The sequence below is a fragment of the Rhinolophus ferrumequinum genome, chromosome 3, assembly GCF_004115265.2.
Source record: "Rhinolophus ferrumequinum isolate MPI-CBG mRhiFer1 chromosome 3, mRhiFer1_v1.p, whole genome shotgun sequence".
Classification (NCBI taxonomy): domain Eukaryota; kingdom Metazoa; phylum Chordata; class Mammalia; order Chiroptera; family Rhinolophidae; genus Rhinolophus; species Rhinolophus ferrumequinum.
Genome location: NC_046286.1, coordinates 4,344,599 through 4,372,181, shown reverse-complemented (window position 1 = coordinate 4,372,181; position 27,583 = coordinate 4,344,599). Strand labels below are relative to the sequence as shown.

The 27,583-nt window shown below is 55.7% G+C and overlaps 1 protein-coding gene and 1 non-coding gene across 6 annotated transcripts in view; both read left to right on the top strand.

Annotated features, from left to right (window-relative positions):
• The window catches only part of GRM4 (glutamate metabotropic receptor 4), a 118,076-nt gene that overhangs the window by 63,335 nt on the left and 27,158 nt on the right, over nt 1–27,583 (top strand). For 3 of the 5 annotated variants that reach the window (XM_033101061.1, XM_033101054.1, XM_033101079.1), the window contains exons 4-6: nt 15,698–15,833; nt 18,771–18,925; nt 21,033–21,173. In XM_033101061.1, the coding sequence (XP_032956952.1) occupies nt 15,698–15,833; nt 18,771–18,925; nt 21,033–21,173 (432 nt within the window). The remainder of the gene's footprint in view (nt 1–15,697; nt 15,834–18,770; nt 18,926–21,032; nt 21,174–27,583) is intronic. The other 2 variants (XM_033101088.1, XM_033101070.1) reach the window with 1 other exon arrangement.
• Nucleotides 10,355–10,428, top strand: TRNAT-CGU (transfer RNA threonine (anticodon CGU)). The gene has a single exon. It is a non-coding gene; the product is annotated as a tRNA-Thr (tRNA).

Genomic DNA, 27,583 nt, shown 5'->3' with positions numbered 1-27,583 from the left:
TCGAGCCGGCAGCCTTCGGAGTTAGGAGCACGGAGCTCCAACCGCCTGAGCCACCGGGCCGGCCCCGCCACTGTTTCTTATGGTGCTCAGTTTCTCCATCTGTAAAATGAGGCTAATTGTAGTCCCTACTTTGCTGGTTATTGTAAGAATGACAAACCCGGTGAATTAGCCAGTAGGAAGGCCAAGAAAAGGGAATGAGGTGCTGCCTCTGAGGCCCAAGGGTGAGCTGACGCCTCTTCCTGCTTGGGGGTCTCCCCCCTCCCATGGTGACCATCCTTTCTCCCCAACTTGTATGGTGTGTTATACCCATGCTCCATTTTGCTGTAGAAGGAATGATCATATGGATATTCTATGCAGATTCTCATTTTTAAAGAACCAGAAGGAAAGCGAACGATCATTTTGCAGACATCTTGGGGCATGAGGGAGGCTTTGGGATGGGGAGAGGATGGAGGACAAAGTGACAAGCCAGAGGAGGGAGGGAGGAGAATGAAAATCGAGGGGGACAGAATAGGGGCTGCAGAGGGCTGGAGGGGATGGGAATCCCAGGCCCCATGGACCGTCTCCCAGAGCCTGCCTGTCTGCCCCATTGTACAGATAGGGAAGAGAGAGGAAGCAACTTGCTAGTCACCCCAGAAGGTGGGAGAGAGAGAGACTGAAAGGCGGAGGAGAGGGAGAAGATGGGCTGGAGAAAGGGAAGGTGGAGGCAGCCAGCACTAGGCTCTGGCTTGTGGGGCTCAGTTTTCCTATCTGTGCATTGGTCATAATACCTGAGACTGGGCTGATTGGCAGGAGCTAATGAGAGAACATGGGCAGAAATTATTCAGCTGATGAGTGCTGCATGAACATGAGGGGCCATGGAACAATGGGGAAGTGGGGTGAGTGTGTGAGAGAGGGGAGGGGGAGGGGAGGGGACAGAGAAGACAGAGAATAGGGTGAGGGAGTGATTGGGAGGAAGACAGGAAGAGAAGGGTGGAGGGACAGGAGCTGGAGATGAAGCCAAGAGACCTTCTGGACAATCGGCCAGCTCTTAATTAATTAGTTAATTAATTAATTACTTAATTAACTAATTAATTCTTTAGCATCTATCTTCTATGTCATAAATGGATGTCAGTTCCATGAGGGCAGGATTCTTGTCTGTACCCACAGTATCTAGGACAGCACCTGGCTCTGGGAGGCGCTTAGTAAATTGTTGCTAAATCAGTGAATGTGCTATTATTCCTGGCAGCGGGCCTGGCAGTGGCCATCTCGCTGGAGCTCAGAGGCTAGTGGGCACAGTGACGTCTAGTCCAATAATTTCCATTCACTGTGCTAAGTACAGTGATTGAGACATTGGGATTGTTATGGGCACCCAGGGGAAAAGGAGCCTGGGGTCACCCACGGAGACTTCCTGGAGGAGGGGGCCTGAGCTGAATCCTCAAGAACGGATAGAAGCTGACTAGAGGAAGACGGAGTTTGGGAAGGGAAACTGGGCATAAAGGTAGAGGGGACAGTCTGAGCAAAGGCCTGGAGACGGGAACACCCCGGTGTGTGCTGGAAACAGCAGATGCTGCTGGAAGTGGGGAGTGATGAGAGATGAGGCTGCAGGGCCTCAGGATTGCGCTGAGGAGTTCAAACTTTGCCCTGAGGGAGGTGACAGCCACTGAAGGTGTGTGTGACGGGTGGGGAGTGACAGAGTGGGACTGGAGGTTTGGTAGAGAGTTGTGGGGGGCCAGGCTGGGCAGGCTGAGGTTTATATGCAGACATAAGGCGCTGCTGTGGTAAGATGGTGCAGACAGGAGCTGGTGTGTGCAATGGGTAAGGTCCTGAGGGGTCAGCAGGCTGCTGCCAGGTGAGGCTGGACCTGCTCCAGGCGCATGGAGCCAGCCTGGAGAGGGGTCGGGGCAGCAGTGTGGATGGCATGTGCTGGACTGCAGATCACGGCTCCTCTCTGGGCCTGGTTTAGAGCAGAAAGGAGCTCTCAATTCTGGGCAGTCCACTCCGTCCCTGGGGACATTTAAATGTCAGTATAAATATCACCATGACATGGGTCCCTATTGACATTTAGCGCCCAGATTGCCAGGATGTCCTTGTACTGCAGCATGGGACAATTCCACGCTATGAAAAGTTGTCCCACCCCGAATGCCTATTGATTGAGAAAAACTAGCAGATGGTAGCACCCCTCCCCTGGCTCTGGCCTGCAGGATGAGGGGCAGCTGAGCACCCGTCCCCCAGCCCCCCAGCTCCTGGATGCCCTCCGGAGCCCACTCACGGCTGTTCCAGAGACCCAGGCCACCTTTCTCTGGTGCTTGTCTCTCCACTCCCACATCGGGCCACACAGACCCCCAGGGTGTGAGGCCCCTTTTCTCCAACAGCAATGGAAGAGCCTGGGGAAGTTTTTGGGGGTGAGGTGAGCACTTTTGCAGCTTTGGCCCATATCTAGGCCTCAGTCTCTGACCTTCAGCCATCAGTTCCTACTAACCTATGCCCCAGGAAAGGCTTTCGGGGCACGCTGGGTCAGGCCGAGGGCTGCCCTGTCCTCATTGCGGGAGGCTGCCACCCTCGTCACTGTGTCTCACCAAGGCCAGTTTGTGGGGCACATTCACATCCACCATCTCAGTCCTCCTTCCCAGGCGTGGTCAGCAGCCCCATTTCCTGGCGGAGGAAGCTGAGGCCTGGTGGGGTGAAGGCATCGCCCTGCGTACATCCACTACCAGCGCTGGCTGTAGGCCACTGTTCTCCGCGTGTCCTGCCATTTTGCCATGGAAAGGATCAGCTTGGAGGAACCCCACACTTTGCCACCCCTACCCCGGCCCTGGCCTGAAGAGGAGGGGGCGAGGGCTGGCACAGGAGTGGATCCAGGAGGACTTCAGTACCCAGTGCCTGTGTGGCGGGCTGGGGGAGCTGAGCCCACTGCCGCCAGGAGATGTGCTTGGTCTGCCTGGGTAATTACATCTCAACAGCTCATTTTGCTTGTCCGTTTCCACTTCCTGGGGATGTGGGCTCCTAAATATTTCATCCTGGCCTACAGCTGCCTGTTCCTCTCTGGCCAACCGCGGGCCAGCTGCTGTCCCTTAACCCTGGCCCCTCCTTGTTCCTCTGGCCCAGCTGAGCTTTGGTTCCTGCTGTGGGGTGCAGATGGCAGAGGTTCTCTTCTCCGCACCCCGTCCCACACAGGGGTCTCCACCACCAGCCCAGCCCTAGCTCCTCTTTCCAAGGGGTCTGGGGGTGAAGAGCTCGGGCAGAAAACAGTGCTGGAAATCAGGCTCAGATCAACCAGCACTGACTGAGCACCTACTTTGTGCTTGGAGCTCTGCTGGAAACTGGGGAGTTAGGAATGAGAAAGACATAGTTTCCCCTGAAGGGGCTTATGTGCTGGTAGAGGAAACTGACAATAATATTATAATAATAGCAAACATAGTTAGTACTATGTGCCAGGCACTGTTCTAAGCACCTTATATAAACTCACTTATTCCTCATATTCTATTATGAGGAGACAAGGTGCTGAGAAGTTAAGTAACTTGCCCAAAGTCACACAGCTAAGCAGTGGCCGAGCTGGGATCTGAACTCAGGCAACCTGGCTCCAGCCCTCAGGCCCTAAAGCATGAAATTATAGAACTGACCACAGCACAGGTAGAGGTTGGCAAGTGCCAGTGGTGGGGGTGTGATGAGAGCCTGAGGGGCAGGGAGGGGTTCCAACCGAGGGAAGGATCTTGATGTTTCAGGGGGGAGGAGGAGAAATTGAGCCCTTAGGCTGGGTGGGGTTGGGCAGGTGGAGAAGCAGGAGGGTTTTTCTGGGAGAGGGACCAGCAAAAGCTCACGGGCGGGACAGTCTGAGTTGAGTTGGAGAGAGCAGCCCTGCTGTGGTCCAATGTGGAATTGAGGCTGAAGAAGGGGCAAGCCGCCGCTATGTGACCTCGCCCTCCAGGTGTGTCACTAGAGTTGGGGGCAGATGGGGAAGAGGACTGGGGGTCTTATTCTGTAAGTGGCTCCTTGGCAGAGAACTCAGAGCAAACTCTCAGCAGTCCTGGGTCTGACTCCCCTTGTCTGAACCAAATCTGAGAAATGGGTGGGATTCCCTCATTCTGACCACTGAGAGTGGCGGGAAGGTGAAGTCTGGGGGGCTAGGCTGGGGCAGGGGTCTCCCAGGGGGCCTTGGGGTGGGGGCAGGCCAGGAACCAGCCCTCTCTCTGTGCCCTGCCCCCCTCAGTCTCCTCGCGCCACCACCTGCCTCCAAATACCTTGGCTTCCTTTTCTATTTTTTTTCTTCCGTTCTCGCTTCAAAGGTGTTTTGCCTAAATGGGTTTGTGTTAAGATATTAGGTCGATCACTCAGCAAATTTCCCTGTGCTCAGAGCTGAGCACCATGAATAATGCAGCTCTGAACAATGCTGCCGCTGCCCAGCTGCCGCCTGGGGAGGAGACAGCAGCCTCAGCGCAGAGGCACCGAGCCCCACGGCTGCCCGGACCCCGCTCCCCAAAGCTGCATCCTCCCCCACCCCAACATATCCCCCAGGGCTGGGGCTTCCTGCAGCCCTCACAATGACCCTGCTTGTCTGGGGGGTGGGGATAAGGCCACCCCATTTTGCAGATGCAGAAATGAAGGTCAGAAAGGTTGGGTGACCCTTTCCAGAAGGGTCAGGAAGCAAGCAGGTGATTGAGGTGGGACGCGGCCCTGAGTGAGCCCAGGCTCAGGCTCCCGTCTCCCACCAGGCCAGCTCGGATGCCGGGTTCCCCTGCCTTCTCAGGCCAGCCCATTTCTCTACAGGACAGAGCTGGGCCTGAGTGCAGGGCCTGGTGGCAGAGGGAGAGGGTTTCAGAGGAAAGACAGGGTTCTGCCTCAGTGGGGCAGCTGCTCGGTGAACAGTTCCTGGGTGGCAGAGGTGTTGTACCCCTCCATCCAGTGACTAGCCAGTCCCCATTGGCCCTCCAGCCAGGCCGCCTCTGCACCAGTAGCAAAGCGGAGGTATTAGTGGTACCGAGGTACGGCCCAGGCCAGCCTGGCAGTTCCAAGGAGGTGTGGAGGTACCTCGCGTGTGGGCGTGCACAGGTGTGTGGCCATGTGACTCTGTAGGGATGGACGGCGGGGAGGCTCGGTGTGGTGGTGCGAGGCTGTGTGGTTCCTGCGTGTTTGTGCTGCTGTGCGACTGTGACTGCGTGTGGCTGTGAGCTGTGACTGCGTGTGGCCGTGTGCACGTCCTTGTGGCTGTGAGGCTGTATGAGGTCGTCTCCAGGTTCATACCCATGATGGGGTGGGGCCGTGTGTCTCTGTGTGAGTGCTTGTGACTGAGGTGGCGGTAATGTGTGGCATGTGATCTTGATTTGTGAGGGTTTGTGTCGCCGTGTGTGTGTGTGTGTGTGTGTGTGTGTGTGTGTGTATGTGTGTGTGTGTGTGAGTTGCAGAGAATGTTTAGGAAGGAAAGGATGTGTCCCGCCCTGGACAGTCCCTGGGCCTTCTAGCTATGGCCCTGGGTTCCGCCCAGCACCGTCCCTTGGGGACAGTTCTTAGTTTAGCCTGGTGCCCCTGGTCCCCAGAGCAAATGGACCTCACTAGCGCTGGTCCTGACCCAAACTGGGCATGAGGTCCCTGTCCCTCCAGCTCCTGCCCTCCCGCCTTAGCAGCCCCCACCCCCCTAGGTCTTGCCCACTCCCCAAAGGCATTGGCTCTAGGAGGCAGACCCAGGCCTTCACAAACACCATCATTGACCCTCACTCCAACCTCACAAGGTGGAGTTTCTTTAAGTCCTCCCCCATTTTGCAGATGGAAAGCCTAATGTTCGGAGAGGTTATGTAACTTGTCTAAAGGCGCACAGCCAGGAAGCGGTGAAGGCAGCATCCCTGGCCTCAGGCTGGAGGGCTGGGGGAAGCTGCATGCAGGTGCAGTATTCATGCTTTGCACAATCCTTTGGTGGAGTGCATTAGGGAGACACCTCCAGGTGGGAAACCAGGGTGACTGTCTCCCCGTCCCAGGGCCCACTGTCTGCTGTGGGCTGGAGCCACCCTGGCCGCAGCCGGGAGGGTGAATGTTCTGTTTCATGTCCTTTACTGGCCCAGCTGTCTTCAGGCCCTGGGCCCATGGGGCCCCACCGATTTGCTCAGCTATCTTATACTTTTATTTACTTGTTCTGCTTTTGTATGTGTATTTCCTCAGCACTCATAGCAAGGAATTTGCATCTAGATGGACAAGTAAAATCTTAAGAGAAGGCAGGACTGAGCAAGGTGTCCAGGTGTGCATGACGCCCAGCTCACGCATGTGCATGGAGCTCATTGGTGGGTCCCGCCACAGCAGATGCTGTGCGTGGATTATCTTTGTAGCCAAGAGCCTGGAACCAAGTAGGTGCCAAGTGCAAAGTGGGTGCTCAGTGCCGGTGCACATAGGTGTCTGGGCACTCAGTGTGACCAGGTGGTGGCACAGAGGGGAGGTCACAGTGGGCTGTGTGGATTAGGAAGTCTCCCACAGGAGGTGGCAGGGTTTGAGCAGGTGCAGGTGCCCACGTGGGATTCCTACACAGCCTCTGCCTCACGCCCACGATAGCAGCTTCTGCCACGCTGCCCCTCCCGTCCCTGTCAGACACTTGGTGGCTCATTCATCTAGGAAGTAGGGATCACTGCCTGTCCCCAACAGGTGCAGCGTGTGTACTGGGTGCTGTGAGGCCCTTAGCATAGAGACAGACGGCAAGGACATGACCGAGGCCCAGTGAGGGAAGGGCTGCAATGGGGAGCCAGAGGGTCACTGACCAGCCCGGGGAGGCCCTCCTGGCTGAGGGAGCAGCCTCTGCGAAGGCCTGTTGGGGAGCAGATGTGGTAGGATGGCGAATTCTGGTTGGGACCAGGGTGAGGTGGGGTGCTGCAGGCCTCGTCCTTTTGTGTCACACACACACACACACGTACTGACACACTCACTGTCCCCCCACATGCACTCACACACTCACACTCACACACACATGTACTCACACTCACACTCACCCACACACACACACTCACACACACACTCACACACACACTCACACACACACTCACACACATGCACTCACACACACTCACACACACACTCATTCACACTCACATGTACACATGGGGCGCCACGAGGGTTGTAGGCAGGGAGCCATGTGTCAGATGGATTCATGCTTTAGAATGAGGCTGGAGTGGAGACTGAATGAATGATGGAGAGTAGGGTTGGGAGCAGGAGCAGAAAGGGACGGTGGCCTGAACCCCACCTTCCTAGGCCTCTAGCCCCCCGTGGAGCCCCACACCCAGCTGGAGCCAGAGCTGGTTGGAGTTGAGGCCACCCCTCACCGTCCCTGTACCGCCCTGCTCACCCTGGAACAGCCGCAGGTGAGGGGGGCGTTCACTCAGGGCCTTGCTGACCTCAGAATACCCCCGCCCCCCGCCACAGCTCTGCTGCCTGGAATCTGCCATAGCGCTCCATTGATGTAGGTGAAGGCTTCGTTCCCAGCTGAAAACAAAGGTAGCATCTTATTAGTCATCGATCCCTCTGAGTAGCTCCCTTTCCTGACAGCGAATTTGGGGAGAGGGCCTGGTTTTGGAGTGGGAGGGAAGGAGGGGAGGACCATGCGAGCGTGTGTGTGTGTGTGTGTGTGTGTGTGTGTGTGTGTGTGTGTGTGAGAGAGAGAGAGAGAGAGAGAGAGAAGCCTTACGGTCCAGGGTGACCACCAGCCCCCCACCTCCCTCTCCGCCAGGAACCTAGGGACACCTGGGGGGCACCCCTTGGTTAGTGTAACTCCACCCCCTTTATATCCCCATTGCAGTTTGCTGCCTTCACATTTTGCTGTAATGTAGATTTTTCCACTTGATTTCCTAGAATTTGTCTTTTCATTGTTTTTCTCCCTTTTTAAATTTAAAAGGACAAAAAAAAAAAAAAAGGGAAAAGGGCAAAGAGGAGCCATGTCTGCTGGCCTCCTGCGGCTGCTTGGACTAGGAGAGGACAGGCCTGGCCGTGCCCCCAGGGAAATTGCTTGATGCTCTAAAGAGGGTTTTTTCTTCCTTGTCTGGAGCTCAGAGCCTGCGGTGCTGCTTGGGCAGAGTGAGCAGCCCTGGATGCAGAATGTGTCTCAGGGCCCTGGGTGCTGGAACAAGAGGCGGGGGGACTCGGGGGGGTGCCAAGTCCCCGGGGAGCTGTGGATGCTGTGCCTTATCCCGGTCACCTGGTCTGCCCCACTGCCTGCGGGCTGGCCGTTTAGCATCTTCCTGGTCAGGGATCAAACCTTGCCTTGGGGCCTGGCAAGGGTAGGTCTCCTGGTGAGGGACAGGATGAAGGAAGGAGCTGGAAGAAACCTGAAGGAGAGTGAGAGGGATGCCCAAGCCTGGAGGATGTGGCTGAGAGCTCTGGGGAGGAACTGGGAAGTCCTGGTCCCCTGATGGCCCCTACCTGGGGGCGGGCATGGGCAAAAGTAGGCTGCTCCAGGGAGAGGCCTTTCTTTCTGCCTTCCCAGGCTGCCAGGGTGGGGGCCATGAAGGCAGGAGACCTGGGGGCTGCTTGCAGGGGCTGGCCTCGCAGGACGGCGGGGGAGGACTTATTTAGACAGGTGGAGTGGGGAGAGCCTTCCAGTGGGGACAGGGGCTCCTGGGAGGAGGTGGAAGCTGAGCACAGGTACAGTGATCACACCTGTGTAAACCTCAGTCCACTGGGGCATTAGGGAGACACCTCCCCGCGGGCAAGCGGGCTGATGGACTCCCCCTCGGTGTCCCTTAGTGCCTGAGGGTATCTGTGTGCCAGCCCTCAAACAAGCTCAGATGGAGGAAACCAGGAACAGACAATCCAAGCCAGTGGAGCCCAGGAAACGAGGTCACTTCAGCAGTGAGCCTTCACTGAGGGTGGGATTTACAAGCCCGAAGTGTTTCCAATTTCTGGCTCTCAAATAACGCAGCAGCTCCTAGAGAAGAGTCCCTGCAGAATCCAAATCTGCCTCTGCCTCGTCAGCCCTGTGGCCTGGTCGGAGCCTCCAGAGTGAGGGGGTGCAGCCCCAGCCTCTGTCCTTCATATCGCCCTGCTTGTTTCCACCTCGGTCCTGATCCCAAGATGTTTTCCATCACACTTGCCCTGCAGCGTAGGCTCCATGGGAGCAGGGCTCGGTTCTATGGCTGCCTCCCAGCATCTCAGCCCAGCCAGGCACATAATAGGTGCTCAGGAAACATGTGTTCACTCAATGAAGGAAAAGCCATGGTGACATGTGGGACAGGGCACGTGGTTGAATAAACAGCATCCAGGGAAGCGTGCAGCTGGCCTGGCACCCAGGGGGCCTTTCCTTACCAAGGTCTGCTCCCATCAGGCAGGAGACTGGCGTTTTGGCTTCTCAGGCTGATGTTCTCTCTTCTGGTCTTGCTTCTCCAAATAGACGTGGAGCTCCCAAGGAAGGGGTCTCACTTGCTATCGTTTCTTAAGGATCAATTGTGCCAGGAACTGAGCAGGGCACTTTTGGAATGAATGAATGAACAAACGAATGAATGAACGAGCACACAGACCCAGCCCCGCCCTTGGGGAGTGCAGGTGGAGGCAGACAGAGACACATACATTGGCTGGACCCAGAGAACACTGGGAAAGGTCACTAGACCGCAAATGGAAAGGGCACAGAGACCACAAATACAACAGGAAACCGATATCAAGTTTCACCAGTGGAGTCTCTATGTCACATTCAAGTCAGGAAGGTACCTGGAGCCTGGGGGAGGCGCAGAGCTCCAGCTCACACCACGGGAGGGCTGGCCAGGTTGGAGCCCTCCTCAGGGGAAGGTAGGATTTCAGGAGCTGGCTGGCTGGCAGGAGAAGGGCAGCCCCGGGCAGGCTCCTCATACCCTGCCCCCTCCGTCCCACTGTGTGTACTTCGGGTGCCATTGGGCCAGGAGTGACCGACTGAGTGGCCCCATTTCGTGGATGAACAGGGTAAGGCTTGAGTGTGCTCTGGTGTGTTTTCCACCAGGCAGCACACATGAGGGAGGCCTGGAACACCTTCACTGTCATTGTGTCTGAGAGTTTTGTCTGGCCTGGGTACTGGGGTCCACATTGACCGAGCATTTACATTTTACATTATTTGCTTCTGATTATTTTTTGAAGAAATAAAACATGGATTCCCTGAAAGACCCTCCCTCCCCTCCACCTCCCGTAGAGCCCTCCTGAGTCTTGTTCGTGTCCTTCCCTCCCTTGAGAGAATCACAGCACTGAAGATGGTGGGTTCCCTTTTTGTCCTTGTTTAGTCACTCAGCGAGCATTTATTGAGCACCTAGTATGTGCCAGACGCTGTTCTAGGCATTGGGGCAATTACAACAAATCCAATAGACAAAATCTCCTGCCTTCATGCAGCTTTTGCTCACATATATATATGTGTGTCTTATTATATGTAGTCTTTAAATCCTACAGAGGGGGCGGCCGGTTAGCTCAGTTGGTTAGAGTGCGATGCTCGTAACACCAGGGTTGCTGGTTCGATCCCTGCATGGGTCAGTGTGAGCTGCGCCCTCCACAACTAGATTGAAACAACTACTTGACTTGGAGCTGATGGGTCCTGGAAAAACACACTTAAATAAGTAAAAGTTTAAATTCTACCGAAATGGGACAGATCATTTTGCAATTTGCTTTTCAGTCAACTATTTTCTCATGATTTTGTCCAGCCAATACGAGAGCTGTTTCATTAATCTTAACTACACAATATCCCATTGTACAAACACACCACAGTTTATCTGTTTTTCTGTTGGAAAATATTTGGGTTGTTTCCATCTATTTTCAAACAGTGCTGCAGTGAGTTCTTTGTGCACATGTCCTCGTGCCCACGTGTGAGTTTCTCTGGGAAGGAGTGTGGAAGGGATGCACGTGCTGGCTGTAGGCACGCAGCGTACTCAGCTTCACTGGACCTCACCACGTGGTCTCCACAGCGTTCAAATGGACACTCTTCGATGAAATAGTCCAGCTTTCTTGTAGCAGAGGCGGGGCTTGGAGGGATGGGACCAAGCACAAGCCGGTTTGACTGGTGGGACAGCACAGGGTGAGAGCAAGGTGTGGTGTCAGGGCTGATTTGAGGCCACCACAGCTGCATATCACTGCAGGGCTGGGGTGAGGGCGGGGGGGAGTCGGGGAGCTGGAGAGTCGGGTGGGCTGGTGGGGCCCAGGGAGAAACGGGATGCGCTGGCACGCACTGCAGGGTATAGTCTGGGTGGCTCTGCTTCCGTGTGCAGTGACCAAGCACGTGGGAAGCCGTCAGAGGGCTGCCTGGATTCTAAACCCCTGGTGCAGAGGCGAGAGCCTCATCTGGAGTGGGCTTTGCCCCAGCTGCTCTGTGCCTCTGGGCAAAGCATGCTCCTCTCTGGCCTGCCTCCTTTCTCAAGTCCAGCTTGGGCCAGGAGGTCTGTGAGGTCCCTACCACCCCCCGTGTGCTCAGATGTTCTTGGCAAGTGGCTGTGGCTTCCTGCCCCTGGCCCTGCAGGCGGAGGCACTGTCTTTGCGGGCGGCAGCTTGCAGTTGGCATGTGGTAGTCGGGTGCTTGCCAGGGGGCTGGGAAGCTGGTGTGTGGAGTAAGGGGTTTGCTAAGGCGGATCCAGGAGGGCCTGGGGGCCATGGGGAACCTCAGACTCCTCCATGCCCCTCCCTTCTATGAGCCTGTGCTTGGAGCTGGGGACATTATTGGAGGGTTCCAGCCTCTGCCCAGAAGTGGGAGTGGGCTTGTTCCTCGCTAGGTGGGTTTAATTCGATCATATTTACTATCAGTGTGGACTCATGGATTCTTATTTCATCCAATGTGAGAGACCATGGGGGAAAGGAAGTACCCCCTCCTTGGTGGAGAGATTTGAAGAAGGTGTTTCAGGAAAGTGTTAGCCATGGTCCCCACAGTGATGGAGCTGCAGCTGCAGAGGCTGGACACAGGAGGGCTGGCGGGCTTGGTGTGCTACTTGGGGTCTCTCCAGGGGTGCTGCAGGAGATGGGGGTTAACAGAGACCCAGTGACCCAGGACTTCCCTTTCTCTGCCCAAGAGAGGCTTTGGACACAGACCTGGATTGCAGTCCCATTTACTGGCTGTGTGAGCTCTGTCAGGTGACTTAGTACCTCTGAGCCTCAGTTTCCTCATCTGTAAGATGGGGCTGTTAGCACCTGCCCCAGGGTGTATGAGGATTCATTGAGTGCCAGGCATACAGTGGGTACCCAGTAAATGCTGGTCCTTCCCCGGCCACTCTAGTCCTCTCTGGCAATAGAAGGGGCCCTGCAGGGCAGTTGAGTCAGATGCTGGGAGCTTGTGTCACCCCAGTAGTCCCTGCTGAGCCAACCCCTGCTCTAGGGTCCCCTGGGCAGCCATGCTGACAATTGGGCAGCAGTGCAAAGGGGCACCATTGGCACTTGGCTCCTCACCCTGAGGACAGTGATACCAGTGGGTACTTACCCCAGGTCACGTGCTGTGCCCAGGCCTGCCTGTGCTAACGGGCCCCAGGTGTCCCTTTGCTCCACAGGGCCTTGGTCATTGCAGAGTGGATGGGCTGAAGGGCTGGCTGTGGGAGACAGGCAGCCTGTGGTCAAACCCCTGCTCTGTCTCTGACTGTCTGTGTGACCTTGGGGAAGCCACTTAACCTCTCTGTGACTCACTTTCCTCATGCGTACGCGTATATTGGAGCTGTGCTGATAATGCCGATCTCAGATGAGTGGATCCATGTAACAGCTGCAGAAAAATATTCCACATGGCTTAGACTCTCCATAATGTCCACCAGTATCATTGAGCTCTGCATAACCCCCCAAACTCCCCTCCAGCCCCCCCTCTTGTGGTTGTAAGAATATCACACCTGGCTCAGACCGTGCTCTCAGCTCAAGTGCCTTGTGACTCACTCACATTCTAGCTGACAGAGCTGTGGTCACCTAATTCTTCCTTCACTAGCAAAACGAAGCATGCAAGATATGCCCTGGGGTTTCACGTGGGGCCAGCCCATGGACCTCTTAGGGGAGCATTGCCCAGAAAGATTACTTAACCTAAGAGTTTCTCCCTGTTGGAGAACAATTGACTCCTAGCCCTGCCTCCCTCCCCTCTGCCTCTGGACCCCCCTCCCTCCTGTAGCCAGGTGGCTCACCCTCACCCCCGTCCAGCCTCCTCCTCTTGTCCATCTGTCTCCCCTCATGGGGGAGAAACGTCGCATTTGGCCCACTTTCTAACTGGAAAGAAACCATATGGAGGGTTTAGCTGGAGCTGCGTGTCTGCCCAGCCACCATTAGTGCAGGGCCAGTGCTACGGGCAGCAGACTGGGTCCCCTTGGCTCAGCCTGTGAGCCAGGACTGGCGGGGCCCAGTACTGCCCCAGGACCCTTCTTCCTTCTCTCCTTCCCCCATGAGCTCCTGGCAACCATACTTTCCTCCAGAGCGTGGGAGTTCTTTGAGAGTCTTAGGAGAGACGTGAGGAGCTTGGCCTGCCTGGAAGAGGCAGAAAGTAAGGAAGGGGGATGCTGACCAGGGTGGGAGCAGAGGGCCAGGCTGCCCTGCCTGCCGCAGAGCAGAAGGGGGCACACTTCCTGGGGGCAGGGCCCCAGCCCCGGCCAGCACCTGGCACAGAGCTGCCCCACTTCTAGTGTGCGTACCTCGTCCCCCCCAGAATGCAGCCCACCTGGCTGCTTGCTCCTCCTCCCTGTAAGACTCAGCTCAGGGTCACCGCCTTTGGGCAGTCTTGCCTGGTTGGCACTAAGCCCATGGGTAGAGGCCCCTCCTTGGGCGGAGCTGGGTGTTGGCACCTTTCCCCCGGGGACTTGTGGGGATTGTGTCCCCCTGCACTGTGAGCCCCTTGCAGCTCAGGCCCCAACACGGGTGCGTGGAGCCTGTGTAGAAGCTTCAGGTGGCCCCAGCCTGGACCAGGAGGCCATTGGGAGGCCCGGGGTGCCTAGCCTGGTGGATGGTTTGAAGCATTGGCTGGGGCCCGAAGGGGTCCTGTTTGAAGTGGAGCTGGGCTGAGACCCTTGAGTGGGACTCAGGGGACGGTGGCGGTGTTAACAAAGTGGCTGGCTTCATTAAGAATAATCCCCCATGCTTTTCCATCAACTGGGCCCTGACTCTGCCACCAGGAGCCCTGGGGATCTTATTTCCTGGATGGGAATACCCTTCTGTATCCCAGTAAGGCAGGGAACTGTGTGGCTTTAGTTCCCTAAAAACTAAAGGGACTTCTCTTCTCTGAGCCTCAGTTTCCTCCTCTGTCAAATACGTTTAATGAGGAGAACAGTAGTCCACAAGTGCTTCTGTACCCGGAGATCAGGGCATATTTAAGAACATGAATGATACCTGTCCCTGACCAGCACTGGAGGGACACGTCTGAGGCTGGGAACTGGCTGGGTGAAGTAAAAAGGCTCCCAGCGTTTCCGTGAGCAGCACAGCCTGGGCGTGAGTCGGGCTTTGCGGCGTGTTGACTGCATCCTGATGCAGACTTGGCACTAGGCTCCTTGCAGAGAAATGAGCTGGAGGGGCAGGCTGGGCCTGGGTCCCCTCCCTCAGGACCCAGCCAGGTGGGCCATGGACCAGAGAAAGAGTGACAGGAGGGCTCCCAATGACCCCTGGTCCCCGTCAGAGCTGCTCCAGTCACCCCACCCAAAGCACGTATTTATTTATTTAGAGTTTTAAAATGAGTTTATTAAAGAATGTTATTAGGAAAGCAACAGCATTTGATTTGTCATTAAAAAAAAGTTCTGTTTCTTCATGCTGTATAATAAAGGTAATGTAAGAGGCTAGAGTTATAAGCTGCTTTCTACTGGGTTCTCTGGTAGTGTAGCACAGTGTAGTCATTTTTGCAATCCTAGAATAAATAAAAAAGTCTCTTCTATGTGAAGCACTCCTTTCGAATGGCCTTCCTGGGCTCTCTGGAGCATCCCGCTGGGAATCTGATCACAAATAAGATGCGGGGAGGCTGAGGTGTCAAGGCACCCTGCCAGGTCAGGGTGGGAGCTGGAGAGCCTACTCTCTGAGGGGCCTGTGAGTGAGTGCTGCACAGGAACCTGGGAAGACCTGGACGATAACGTAGCTGGGTTTGCAGCACCGTTGCCCAGGATGTGTGGGTACCAGTCAACAGCCATGAGCCCTGCTCTTTCCAAGGGGCCTGTTGATGAGCACAGAGCCTGGAAACAAGAGCTCTGGGAGGTGTGTGCAGATGCGGGTGTGGGGCGCACTAATGCCCCAGGATGGGCAGTTTTTTCTCATTCTCAGATTTACTTCTTTAAAAAACCTTATGAAGTGTTTACAATGAAAATCATCAGTGTTTACTAAGCACTTGCTAGGTGCCAGATATTATTGTATCTATATGCATTAACTCACATAGCTTTATAACAACTATGAAGTAGGTAGTATTCTTATCTTCACTTTATAGGTGAGGTATTTGAGGAACAGGAAGGTTCAGTAACTGCCCTGAGGTCACACAGCAGTAAGTAGCAGAGCCGAGATTTGAACATAGGCAGGACTAGCTCCTAAATACGATGCTGTAGTGCCTCTTGCCAGCAGCCTATTTTATGTATGGGGAAACTGACGCACAGAGAACTATGTGACATGTTCAGGATCACCCAGCTGGTGACTGGTGGAACCAAAATTTCACTGTGGCTGTCCTGACTACACAGCTTGTGCCCAGAGATTGGAACTCAGGGCTAGGAGTCAGGCTGGGGAGCTTGGGCAGCCCCCACCCTCATTCTCCTGGAGGAAGTGTGTGGTGGGGGGTGAAGGGGATGGAGACTCGTGCTCCCCTGCCCACCCTGGCTTACTGGCATCCTTCCTGCAGGGGGCGTGTGTATTGCCCAATCGGTGAAGATACCGAGGGAGCCCAAGCCAGGGGAGTTTGACAAGATCATTCGGCGCCTCCTGGAGACGTCCAACGCCAGGGCCATCATCATCTTTGCCAATGAGGATGACATCAGGTGAGGGTCCGGGCAGCGGGGCAGGGGTTGGGAGCCAGGGATCCCTGATGGCGGCTTTGCTAGACAAGTCTGACCCCAGCTTGGGATCCAGGGCGAGGGGTGGGCTGGTGAGTGTGGAGCTGGGACACCCTTGTGTGTGGGGGGGCACAGGCTACTGCGAATGGGCATCCCTGCCCTTCCCCCTCTGTGTCCTGCATCCGTTCTACGAACCCGGGATGGGAAGCAGGTATTTTTGTGGAGGGGCTAAGGCCCTGGGCTTGGGGTCTGAGCACCTAGGTTCTAATCCTGCTCTTCCTCCTGCTCTCTGTGACATCAGGCAAGTTTTTCAACCTCTCTGGGTGGCTTTTCTGCTTTAAAAAAGGAGCTAATGATACCTGCCTGATAGTGTTTGCAAGATTGTGCATAAAGGGCTTAGAGCTCTCTGGCACGCAGTAGGCACCTAATACATGTTGGCCACCCCTCAGTACCTTCCTCTTTTCTTTGGTAGTGAGCTCAGAATAGTGAAGAAGGCGCTTACGCTGTGGTTCTAGTCCTGGCTTGGGCACACACCACTGTGGGCAGTATTGTCCCCTTCCTGGGCCTCGTTTCTGCAACTGCAGAATGGGAGCAGGTGGACTCCGGAGCCCGAACCCTGGGCCAGCCCATCTCTCTGCCCCTGGGTCCTGGGTCACAGGTCAGAAACTTGGTGCCTTTAAAAGATGACCCCTGAGCGCCCCTCCTAACCTGCTTTCCTTCTTACTGCCTTTCCCCGTGTTACCACCTCTCTGAGACTGGATGTCAGGGCCAAAGTGGGCCAGGCCTCCGTGATTCCCCAGGCTGAGGGGAGACACAGCCCTGCCCTTATGGGCCCCAGTTTGAGGGGAAACACAGCCCCTGTTCCGAGTCTGGTGGGGGAGGCACACCCCTGCATTTGCAGAGGAGGGTGAGACAGCAGAGGTGGTCCACCCCAGACCCGGCCTTTAGGTAGCTGCCTGAGCTGTCAGAGCTGCTGTGCCCTCAGGCCTCCCTGCCCACCGGCTGCCACCATACGGCTCCTTTCCCATTGCTAACTAACCAGAGTCCACTTTGGGTCCCATTCTTCCTAATACTTTTCCCCCAGTTGGTAAAGAGCTCATCCTGGACTCCTGAACTGCAGCAAAACAGAGCTGCCCCAGGAGACATTCTGGGTCTATGAAGCGATGGAGCGGAAAGTTCTGGGAGATCATTAAGGCCTCAAAAGCTGAAAGGAGCAGCTCTAATGGAGGTGTCTCAGGCAGCGAAAGACCAGGGAGGGGGAATCTTCGGAGTCCATCTGACTCCTCTGAGCTGCGCAGAGGTTGCTTCTGACCCCCTCAAAACTTGCAGGATCCCTAATTCTGGCTCCGGAGGTTCCTGTTGCCCACAGGTCAGCCACTTCCTGGGAGGGGCCCTTCTGAGCTTTTTCCTCACTTCAATCACCAGTCCCTGCCCTCCTGCCTCCCACTCCCACCCCAAAGCCCAGCACTTGTCAGGCAGCACACCCCACCCAGATACGCCCCTACTGCAGGCCCCTGGGGGAGGGGGACGGGCCTTAGCCTGACTTGGAGTGGCTGTAGGAAGTGTGGTGGATGGTGGGGGTATTTCTGGAAATCCACATGCATTTTCCAGAAGTAAACAGAAGTAAAAATAAACCCAGGTGACTTTGCAGGGATGGAAGCTTGGTCATTTCTGGCTGGCAGGATGCAAGTGGGTATTAATAGGGCTGTGGGTATGGTTCTGAGAGCAGGCCCTGGGGGCGCTGCAGCAGGTCTGGGGGCTGGAAATGTCCAGAGTCAGGAGATGGTGGCGGAGGGAAGGTGTGGTCTCGGGGGCCTGGAAACAGGTTTCTTCCAGGCAGCAACAGGCTGTCCTCTGCAGTACGTTGCTTCCCACAGGGCCAGCAGCCACCCCAAGCCCTGGAGTTGTGTCCTGGCCCTCATCCACGGGAGGGGCCTGGCCAGTTTCTAGTATCCCCTCCTCTCACTTGCTGTGTGATCTGGACCAAGTTGCTTGCTTCCTTTATGCTCCAGTCTCACCCGAAGGAAGGAGCTGGGGTGGGGGAATTCTGCCCAGTCCTCCTTGTTTTTCTCCTCCTAGGAGAGGTCTTTGAGGGGCCCTTTAGTTCATGCCTCTGCTGAGCACTGACGGAGCAGCTCCCGGGGCCTCAGCCCTGTGCTGGGCTCCAGGGCCCCTGATTTGATTAAGGCCACTGCCACCGGAGGCCGCCCGCACCCTCTCCCACATCCGAGAGGGTGTGGGGAGCAGCTCTTTGAAGGACCTGGACTTTTGGCACAGAAGGAGGTGGGGTGGAGAAGGCATTGCTAGCAGGGGAACAGCAAGCGCAGAGGGGGTAAGGGTGTAGGTGTCCGTGTGTGTGTGCGTGTGTGTGTGCATGCGTGTGTGCGTGCATGTGTGCGTGTGTGTGTGTAAAAATATGAGAAGTGGCCAAGAGATGTGGGTGAGGGTGACATGAACCTGAGAGAACAGGGGTTGGGCAGATGGGGTTCTGGGAGCCTGGGTCAGACATGGGGCAGGTATAGACCTAGGGAAATAGGTGTGGTCTTTGTAGGGACAGATGTGGCCCTAGGGGACAGGAGTGGGTCTGAGGGAGCACATGGGGCCTGTAGGCAGCGAGGGCCAGGAGACAGGCAGGGCTAGGGGTACATGGGTGGTATGGGTGAGAGGGGTAGCTCTGGGCCAGGGGCGGGGCACCATGGGCCTGGGGAGAAAGACATGGGTTCTGGGGCAGCCGTGGGCCCTGGGCTCATGTGGGCCGGGGGTGGGGGATCCAGGCATAGCCTTGGGGACAGGCATGGGCTGTGAGGGCAGAGGTGTGTGCCTGGGGGAGGGGCCAGCCAAGGGCCCACGAGCGGTATGGCCAGGGTGGAGGCAGTTGCATGCGCAGACACGGCTGGGCTGGGCTGCTGTGTGTCCCCACAGGCGCGTGCTGGAGGCTGCACGGAAGGCCAACCAGACAGGCCACTTCTTCTGGATGGGCTCGGACAGCTGGGGCTCCAAGATCGCACCTGTGCTGCACCTGGAGGAGGTGGCTGAGGGCGCTGTCACCATCCTCCCCAAGAGGATGTCTGTGCGAGGTAGGCCCAGCACGCCCACCTCTCGCCTACCACCACCGGCAGTGTCATCCCTAACTGTCCCTTCTTATTGCTCCCCTCCGCCATTCCCTGCTTCTCCCACTCCTCATCTTCCCACATCCTGTCTGTCTGCTTTCTTGGCCCACAGCCTCTTTGTGCTGACGTTCTGGGCTGGGAGGCCTTTTTGGCCACACTCAATCCAGCAGGATACGAATCCAGCTTCAGGACTTTTCTCCCTCCCTTGTCAGATATCTTTGAGTGTGGGAGACATGTTATACACAGGAGGCTCGTTTATTACGGACTCTCCTTCATCCTCATAGACTCCCATCTCTTCTCCATCTGGGACGAGGCCCTCATCCTGCCTGGAGGTTGGCCTTTGCTGGAAGGGGCGGGGAGCTGCCAGCAGACTACACGAAGAGGGTGCTGTGCCAGGGGCAGGGAACTCCCTGCAGAGCCTGCCTGCATCTGGCAGGCATTGGGGCCTGCCCTGCTCAGCGTCCCTGCCTCTTGGGACAGAACCGATGGTCACTCTGGGCAGGAACACACTGGTCTGGCCGGAACCTTGCTGGGAGTGAGGCATTAAGTTTCCATTAACGGCCTGATTTGCCAGGGACCTCACCACGGGGAGGCAGGCTCCCAGGGCCTTCTCCTCTGTTCTCGCTCCATTCAATCGAAAGGCCTGCAGACACCTGCCTCCACCAAACTTTCCAGGAGACAGAGAGGCCTGATCAGGGGAGGGACTTGATCAAGGTCACACAGCAGTGTCCTCTGTTCACCCCGAGGCAGAGGGAGCACAGGCAGCAGTTTCCACACCACCCCTCTCAGCCTCAAACCATAATAAACACAAAATAATAGCTATGCTCTTGGTACCTAAAATGCCAGGCCCCTTACAGACATCGCAGTTAGTCTTCCCAGCAACCACGTGAGACACTTTTTTTATCCACAGTTAGTAGGTGAATACATTGAGGCTCAGAGAGATAAAGTGACACAGTGGCTAGTAAGTGGCAGAGCTGGCATTTGAACCCAGGACTTTCCTGACAAGTCCCTTTTCTCTCTGGGACTTGCCAGGAAAGTCCTGGGTTCAAACGCCTTTGGAGCAGTGGTTCTCATCTGAGGGTGCTTTTGACCCTCCAGGGACATTTGGCGACGTCTAGAGACATTTTTGTCATAATTGGGGAGTGATGCCACTGGCATCTAGTAGGCAGAGGTCAGCGATGTTGCTCAACATCTTGCAACGCACAGGACAGCCCCTCAGTAAAGAAAGATCGGGCCCAAAGTGCGAGGTGGAGAAACCCTGCTCTGGGCCAGTCCAGCACCAATGCCAGCGTTTCTCCCACCGCGCCGTTAGTCGTTAGCCTCCACTTGGACCCAGCCACAGACAGGAAGCTCCCCTTTGGTGTGGGCCCCATTGGGCTTTCATGCCTTCTGGCCTGTCCCAAGTAGCTGAGTCAACTGTGCACATTACATGGAACACTCACCAATGCAGAAGAGGCTTTGGGAGGAGAGAATGGGCATTTTTTTCACCTGCCAGCCTGCCCACCGTGGAACAGGGTTTCCTGGGCTTGGAGCAGAGTTGGTATCCCCAGGAGCACATGGCGGAGGAGGCTGCATCTGTCAGCGCTGGGGAAGCTCTGCGCTTGAAGGGAGAAGATCAAGTCCAGGTCCTGGTCTTACTGTGTGACCTGGGTCATCCCCTACCCTCTCTGGTCTGGGCTTCTTGTCGGAACCAGAGAACTCAGGTGCTTCCAGGTTCCGGCATCCCCATAGCCTCTCTCTGCTCTAACCTCAGGACCTCCAGGTAGCTCCTTCTGAAAAAGGCCCGATATTAGCATTTTGGTAGTTAAAGGAGGCAGAAAATCCTCCTGGTGTACTTCTCTTCCAGAAAGGTAGCACTTGTAAGATTACACATAGTCCCTTTGGGACTTAATACAGCTCTTTTCATTTTGAGTGAAATGAAATGCTCCACATTTTGTGTTTTCCACCTGGGCCCTGCTCTTCCCTTCCTCCCTCCCTCCGCCTAGGCCATCTCTAAGCCTGGAGGAAGCAGGAAGGGCTGGGGATAGGTGGAGAAGGGGGGTCACGAGGCCCTGACGTCCTGGTTCCCTGCCAGGCTTCGACCGCTACTTCTCCAGCCGCACGCTGGACAACAACCGGCGCAACATCTGGTTTGCGGAATTCTGGGAGGACAACTTCCATTGCAAGCTGAGCCGCCACGCGCTCAAGAAGGGCAGCCACTTCAAGAAGTGCACCAGTGAGCACGCGCGCCGGGCGGGGCCTGGGTCCGAGCCCTGGAGGTCTTAGGGGGCGGGGCCAGGAGGGCCCTGAGTGGGTGGGGCTGTAGGGGAAAAGGCTGCGAGCCCCGAGTAAGGGGCGCCTGTGGCCGACACTACAGGGGCAGGAGTGTCCAGGGGCCCAGGCAACGTGACGAGGAGATGGGCTGGCATCTGGGAGCGGAGTTGGGGGCCCGAGGGGGGCGGGGCCAGGGCCAATTCAGAGTTAGACCCTGAGAAGGCTTGGGGATGGAAAGGCTTATGGTGATAGAAACTGCTGTGGTGTCTCATACAAGCCATGGGTGACGCTGCTGAGTGGGGAAGGGACTCCTGGGTCTCGGCAGAGGCACCGTCCAGCCTGTGGCCGCCTGGGGGTTCATCTGGAGCCCACAGAACTGAACCAACCCCAGCTGCCCTGTGTCAAATCCTAACGTTGGCGGTCTGAGCACTTTACAGAAACCATCTCTAACCCCTCCGGATTCCCTCAGTCACTCAACAAACTCAAGTTAGACTCCAGGATGTGCCTGGGCCTGAACTAAGCACAGTGGATAGTGAAGTGAAGGAGAGTCAAAAATCTCTTGGAGTTTTTATCCTAGTTACTCTAGTGGGGAGAGCGACAAAAGCAAGATCAATAAGTAAACGTAGACTATGTGAAAGGAAAATGTGCAGTAGAAACAAATAAAACAGATAAAACAGAGATGGCCTCCCTGCAAAGGTAACATTTGAGCAGAGTCCTGAAAAGGACAGGGGATGAGCCACGTGAGGATGGCACAATGCGTCCATTTTACAGATAGAAAAACAGGCACAGAGAAACTAAGAAAAGGGACCTGAGTTTCACAAATGGGTGGTGGTAGAGCAAGATTTGAACCCAGGTCTGACCTCTAAGCCCTCAGCCCCCTAGGTTGCCATCATGGTGCCTCCACATTTGGATGTGGGTCCTTATGTGCTCTTGGTCTGGGCAGCTCTGCACCAGGACCCAGCCTCAGTGACACCGGGAGGGTCCTGGGTGCCCCTCGGCCTGAGCGGTGCCTGTGCAAGGATGAGGAATTTCCTCATGTCCTCCTGGACAGATCAGTGCAGCTGGGGCAGAGGGCCAGATGACGAAGGGGCCCCTGAGTGGGCTGCAGGGACATGCTGTATGAATTGTTGGCAGGCAGTGGGGCAGTCCGAAAGGGCTAGGGAGGAGGGAGCACACTGAGGAGGGTGGGGAGCATGGTGCCCTCTGGTGGCCAGGGCCTGCTGGGACTTAGCACTGCCACTTAGCACTGTGGGTATCCCCTAGGGGCCCAGGCAAGTTCCTATGTGGATGTAGGTGGCAGTGTGTGTACACACACTTGTGTGTGATTGTGTGTGCATGAGTCGGTATATCTAAGGGAGAAGGGGTGCGTGTGCGTGTTTGTCTTGTATAGGGGATTATGTTCCTGGGTGAGCTAATAACCATAAATACCACTGTTTATTGTGCATGTGCTGTGTTCCAGACACTTTAAAGACATCATCTCATTTCACCCTCATAACAACTCTAGGGGCTTTTAGAATTCCCATATTATGGAGGAGGATATGGAGAGTCAGAGAGGGCAATCACCTTGCCCAAGGCTGCACAGCAAATGCCTTCATTAGGCAGTAATCACAGCAAAGGTGCAAGAAGTCCAAACATGTCTGGGCATGGGAGGCTGAGCCCTCGTGGGTAGGGTGACCGTGCATTCTGTTCATTCCTTTTCTCCTGGCATAATTATTGAGAGCATCCCCCTTTATTCTCAGAAGTGCCCAAGAGGGGATGGAAAATTGTATGGTCACCCGGACTATAGTTCATTGGACATGGCTTTGGAATGGGGATGGGTGAGACTGGAAGATGGATAACTGGTCTTACCTGCCCAGGGCACGGAGTCACCTCTCGCTCTGGGAGGGGCAGGTGGGGAGAAGGCCTTGGTCCGTCCATGTAGGCTCTGTCCAGACTCAGTCTTCAGGTCAGGATTCATGAACACTTCCAGCTGAGTGGGTGAATCAGGAAGAGGGGTTCCTCTCTAGCAGCCCTCAGGGAGGTGTTTGGGCTGACTGTCAGAGCAGGTCGGGGAAGGAGGACCAGAGCAGGATTCGGAAGAGTGTAGCGCTTCCCTGTGAGGCAAGCTCTGTGGCCTCTCTGGGTCTTTGCTTTCTCATCTGAGAAATGGGATTGGTGGGGAGCCAGCCCAGAGAGTGGTCTCAGCACAAGTGAGAAAGCATTAATGGAGGTGGTTCGTCAACAGTAAGAAGGTGGCTCTCAAGCCTGGCTGTGCGTTAGAATTACCTGGGAGCTTCTAAAACCATACCAGGGCCCCACACCCACTGAACAGAACTCAGGGGTGGGTCCTAGGCTATGGCATTTCTTTAAAGCTCCCCAGGTGATTTTATGGGTATTTAGGGCTGGGAAACTTGGGTGAGAACCGTAGTTCCCAAGCCTCGCTCACACTGAATCACCTGGGGACCTTTAAAACTATTGATGCCTGACTCCCACCCCCAGAAATTCTGATTGAATTGGATACAACCTGGGCATCAGGATTTTTAAAAAAGTGCCCCAGGTGGTTCTACTGTGCAGCAAAGTGTGGGTGGCTCAGAGGGAGAGGTAGGTAATCTGAGGGAGTATAGCATGCACCCCAGGCGGGAGGGAAGGGCTGGGCAAAGGAGCAGAAGCTGGAGTGAACACAGGGTGTGTCTCACGGGGAGGAATGGAAGGACAGCACCTCACAGCTAACCTGGGTCCTTCTTGCTGCACCTGACGCCCCAGCAGAGGCTGGTAAAAGTCTTTGTGTGGCCCCGTCTCTGGGTGACGTGAGGAGTGGAGGAGCTGCTGGAATATTTGTGGGTGCTGAGGCCCACCCTGGGTGAGGGGGAGGCAGCCCTGGCTTCCCACAGCCCTGCCCTGGTTTGAGTTGAGCTGGTCCCAGGGAGAACGTCTGGCCAGGAGGAGCAGGGTGACACCCACAAAGTGCTGGCTCTGGACTGGGCACCTGAAGGGGGCAGGGGACTCACCTGGGTCTGGATCTGACACCTGCTGTGTGACCTTGGGCAAGTTATTTAACCTCTCTGAGTCTCAGAAGCTTGTCTGTAGAACAAGGAAAACAACACCCATCCTAATGGGTTCTTGTGAGGGTTGGAGGTAAAGTGTATGAAGAGGCTGGCTGAAAAACGATGCCTAGGAGAGGTGCTGATGACATGGTTGTCGTTAATATAGAGAGTGGGAGAGATGGGATTTATAGGCAACTGGGTAATTTAACAGTCCAACTCTATCGGTACCGATACTGCCAGTTACAAGATCCTGGATCCCCAGGGTGGGTGGTATAGGCTGTCACAGGTGTTGTGCCCATTTACAGAAGAGAAGACTGAAGCAGTTTGTGAACGTCACAGCGCTGGAGAATTGGCAGAGCTGGAGTCACCCCCAGGCAAGCCTGGCTCCAGAGCTGGTGCCCTTGCCTGCTCTTCCTCTCCTGCTTCCATCCCCCACTCCCACTCCTCCAGGACCCTCTCTCTTGCCCTCAGCCAGCTCTGTATTCTCCACCTACCCCTCTGTCTCCAGAGCCTGGCTTCCACTCACCTCTTCCAGGATGCCTGCCCCATCCACACTGGCAGCCTGGGATTGGCCCGCTCTGGTCGCCTCGATGCTAACAGATTTAACAGTCTGCCTCTGCCTGTTAGTCCCACAGGCCCTGCCAGCCCTGCCGAGATCTCACAGGGAACCACTCCTGTGCTGAGTCTGCCAAATGCATCCCCTGCCACCCAGGTCAACAGATGGGCCCAGTGGCCTTCTGAACGTCTCATCCTGGCGTGGAATACTTGGGGAGATTTGATCTACCCTTCAAGGCTGTCTTCAGTTGAATTCCCTCCAAGACAAGGATTGGAGAGCAAGTAGTTTATTTGGGAGCGGAAACCAGGAAACACAGGTAGGGGAGGGAAAGCTGCCATAAAGGGTGTGATACGGAGGAGCAGGTTACCACTGAGAAAGCTGGAGCTTTACTTCCCTGGGGCTCTGGGGACACAGAGGAGCACAGTGTTCAGTCATCCCACTGGTGTGCGGGGGGCCTGGGGATGAATACACCAACTCCTGTCAATCATTGGTAGTTCTCCAGGAGGGCGTTAATTCCTCAGCCACTCTAGTCTGTCTAGTGCCTGGGCCATGAGGGTTTCTGTGACCAGACAAAGTCTCAGAAGAGTGGCATTTGGAGAGTGGGCTGATGTGTCTCAAAGTGGTAAGGGTGAGGAGGTATGGGTGGGCACCCATTCTTTCTCACACATAAGAGTATAGCTATGAGAGTCTGTAGACTTGGGTGTGAATCCTGGTGCTACCATGTCCTTGCCATGTGGCCTCGGGCATCTCACTTCCCCTCCTAAGGCCTCAGTTTCCTTATCTGTAAAATGGGAACCATATCACCAACTCCCATTGCCCCGGGGTCCTGTCCCCAGCAGTGAGCCTGTTAGAACATAGATCGGATCACATCAGTCCTCTTTCAAACCCTGCAATGGCCTGTCTCAGTCTGCATAATCGGTGATCTGCCGGAAACTCCTGCAGATGGCCTGTGTGTGGATCACCCTACACCTGAGCGAGAGGGGGGTCACTGAGTGGGCATCTGCAGCTGTCAAGGCCTGTGGGAGGGCATGCCCGCCCCCCTCCTCCTCTCCCGGCCCCCTCCCTGAGAGCAGGGTTTGGGAACTAAAGCCGTAAACAAGGCAGATGTGGCATCTGTCTTTTTGACAGTACTGCCAGCCAGGTGATGGCAGAGTGGAGGAAGGCCCGGTTTATGAGGAACTAGGAGAAATTTACTGCTTGCTGCTCCTGGGGACCAGGAGCTCTGAGAGGGCGGGTGGCTGCTTGGCAGCTGGGAATACATGGGAAACGCCCGTCACCCAGCCTATGGTAATCGCCATAACAGCAACAGCTAATATTTATATAGCATTTATTACTTGTCAAGCTCTGTTCTAGTGCTTTGCATTTGATCCTCACAGCAACCCATTTTACAGATAAGAAAATTGAAACATAGAGAGGTTGCCCAAGGTCACAAGGTAGTAAGTAGCAGAGCTGAGATTTGAACCCAGGCTGTCTGACTCCAGAGATGTTTTGCCTTGAGCCAGCTGATACCCTAGCACCAGGGCCCTCCTGGCTATTCCAGCCTGGCTTTGAAGGACCTTCCCACCTTCACATTCACAAAAGAAACTGAGGGAGCCTCCTTCTTGGGGAATGGAAGGAAGACCAACATTTGGAAGTACCTACTGTGTGCCAGGATACTGGGTGTGAGTTTCACCCATTCGAGAAACTCACATTTGCTCAAGCCATCAGCCGTGTAGTGGCCGGAAGGATCCTGGGCCTTTCCCCTCAGTGCTGCTTCTCACTTGTTCAACCAGTGTTTACTAAGAGGCCGACTGTGTGCCTAGTCCTGTGCTGGGCTCTGGGAGGAGCTCCCCCTGCAGGTGGGAGATAATGTGGCGTTGCAGACAATGTGTGCTCCCGGAAGCAGAGTGTAGGCCTCAAAAGAGGACCTCGCAGTGAGACCAGAGAGGGTAGATCCCGGAGGCCTCTTGGAGGGAAAGTGAGAGTGCTGGGAGACTTAGGATGTTGCCTTTAAATCGGGAGCTCAGGAGTTCTCACTGAGAAGGTGCTACTTAAACAGAGGCCTAAAGGCAGTGAGAGTGAGGCATGTGGAGACGTGGGAAAGAGCATGCCAGGCAGAGGGCACAGCTGTGCCAAGGCCCTGAGCGAGGCTCAGACCTGGCAAGTCTGGGGAGCAGTGAGGAGGCCCATGCGGCTGAAGCAGAGAGAGCCACAGGTAGACGAGGTTGGGTGGCACAGGTCATGTAGCCTTGCAGGCAGTTTGTAAGGATTTAGTCTTTTATGCAGACTGACAGGCCGTGGCCGGGTTTGGAAGAGGACTGATGTGATCCGATCTATGTTCTAACAGGCTCGCTCTGGCTGCTGCCTAGAGAGGAGATAGGGGCGCAGATAGAACGGGAGACCAGTAAGGAGGCCAGTGCTGTAGCCCAGGTGGGAGGTGTTGGGGGCTTGGAGCAGGGTGGTCGCCGTGGCCTTGGTGGGAGGGGTCAGATTTTCCTAAGTTTCGCAATGTGGCCACAGAGTTGGCTGAAGGATTTGAGGTAGAGAAAGATGACAGAAAATCAAGTGTGACTCCAAGTTTCTTGGCCATGAACTGAAATGGGGGGATGGGAGGGAGCGTCAGGCTGGGAAGAAAGAAAGTCAGGAGTTCAGTTTAGCACGTGGAGAATGAGATGCCTGTGGGGTGTCCCTGTGGCACGTGGAGTGGGACCTAGAACCTGCTGTCAGTGGAGAGGCCCTGCTGGCCTTGTAATTTGGGGAGCTGTCAGCATACGGATGGGACTGGCTGGGAGCACAGGGAGTGAGTGTAGTTAG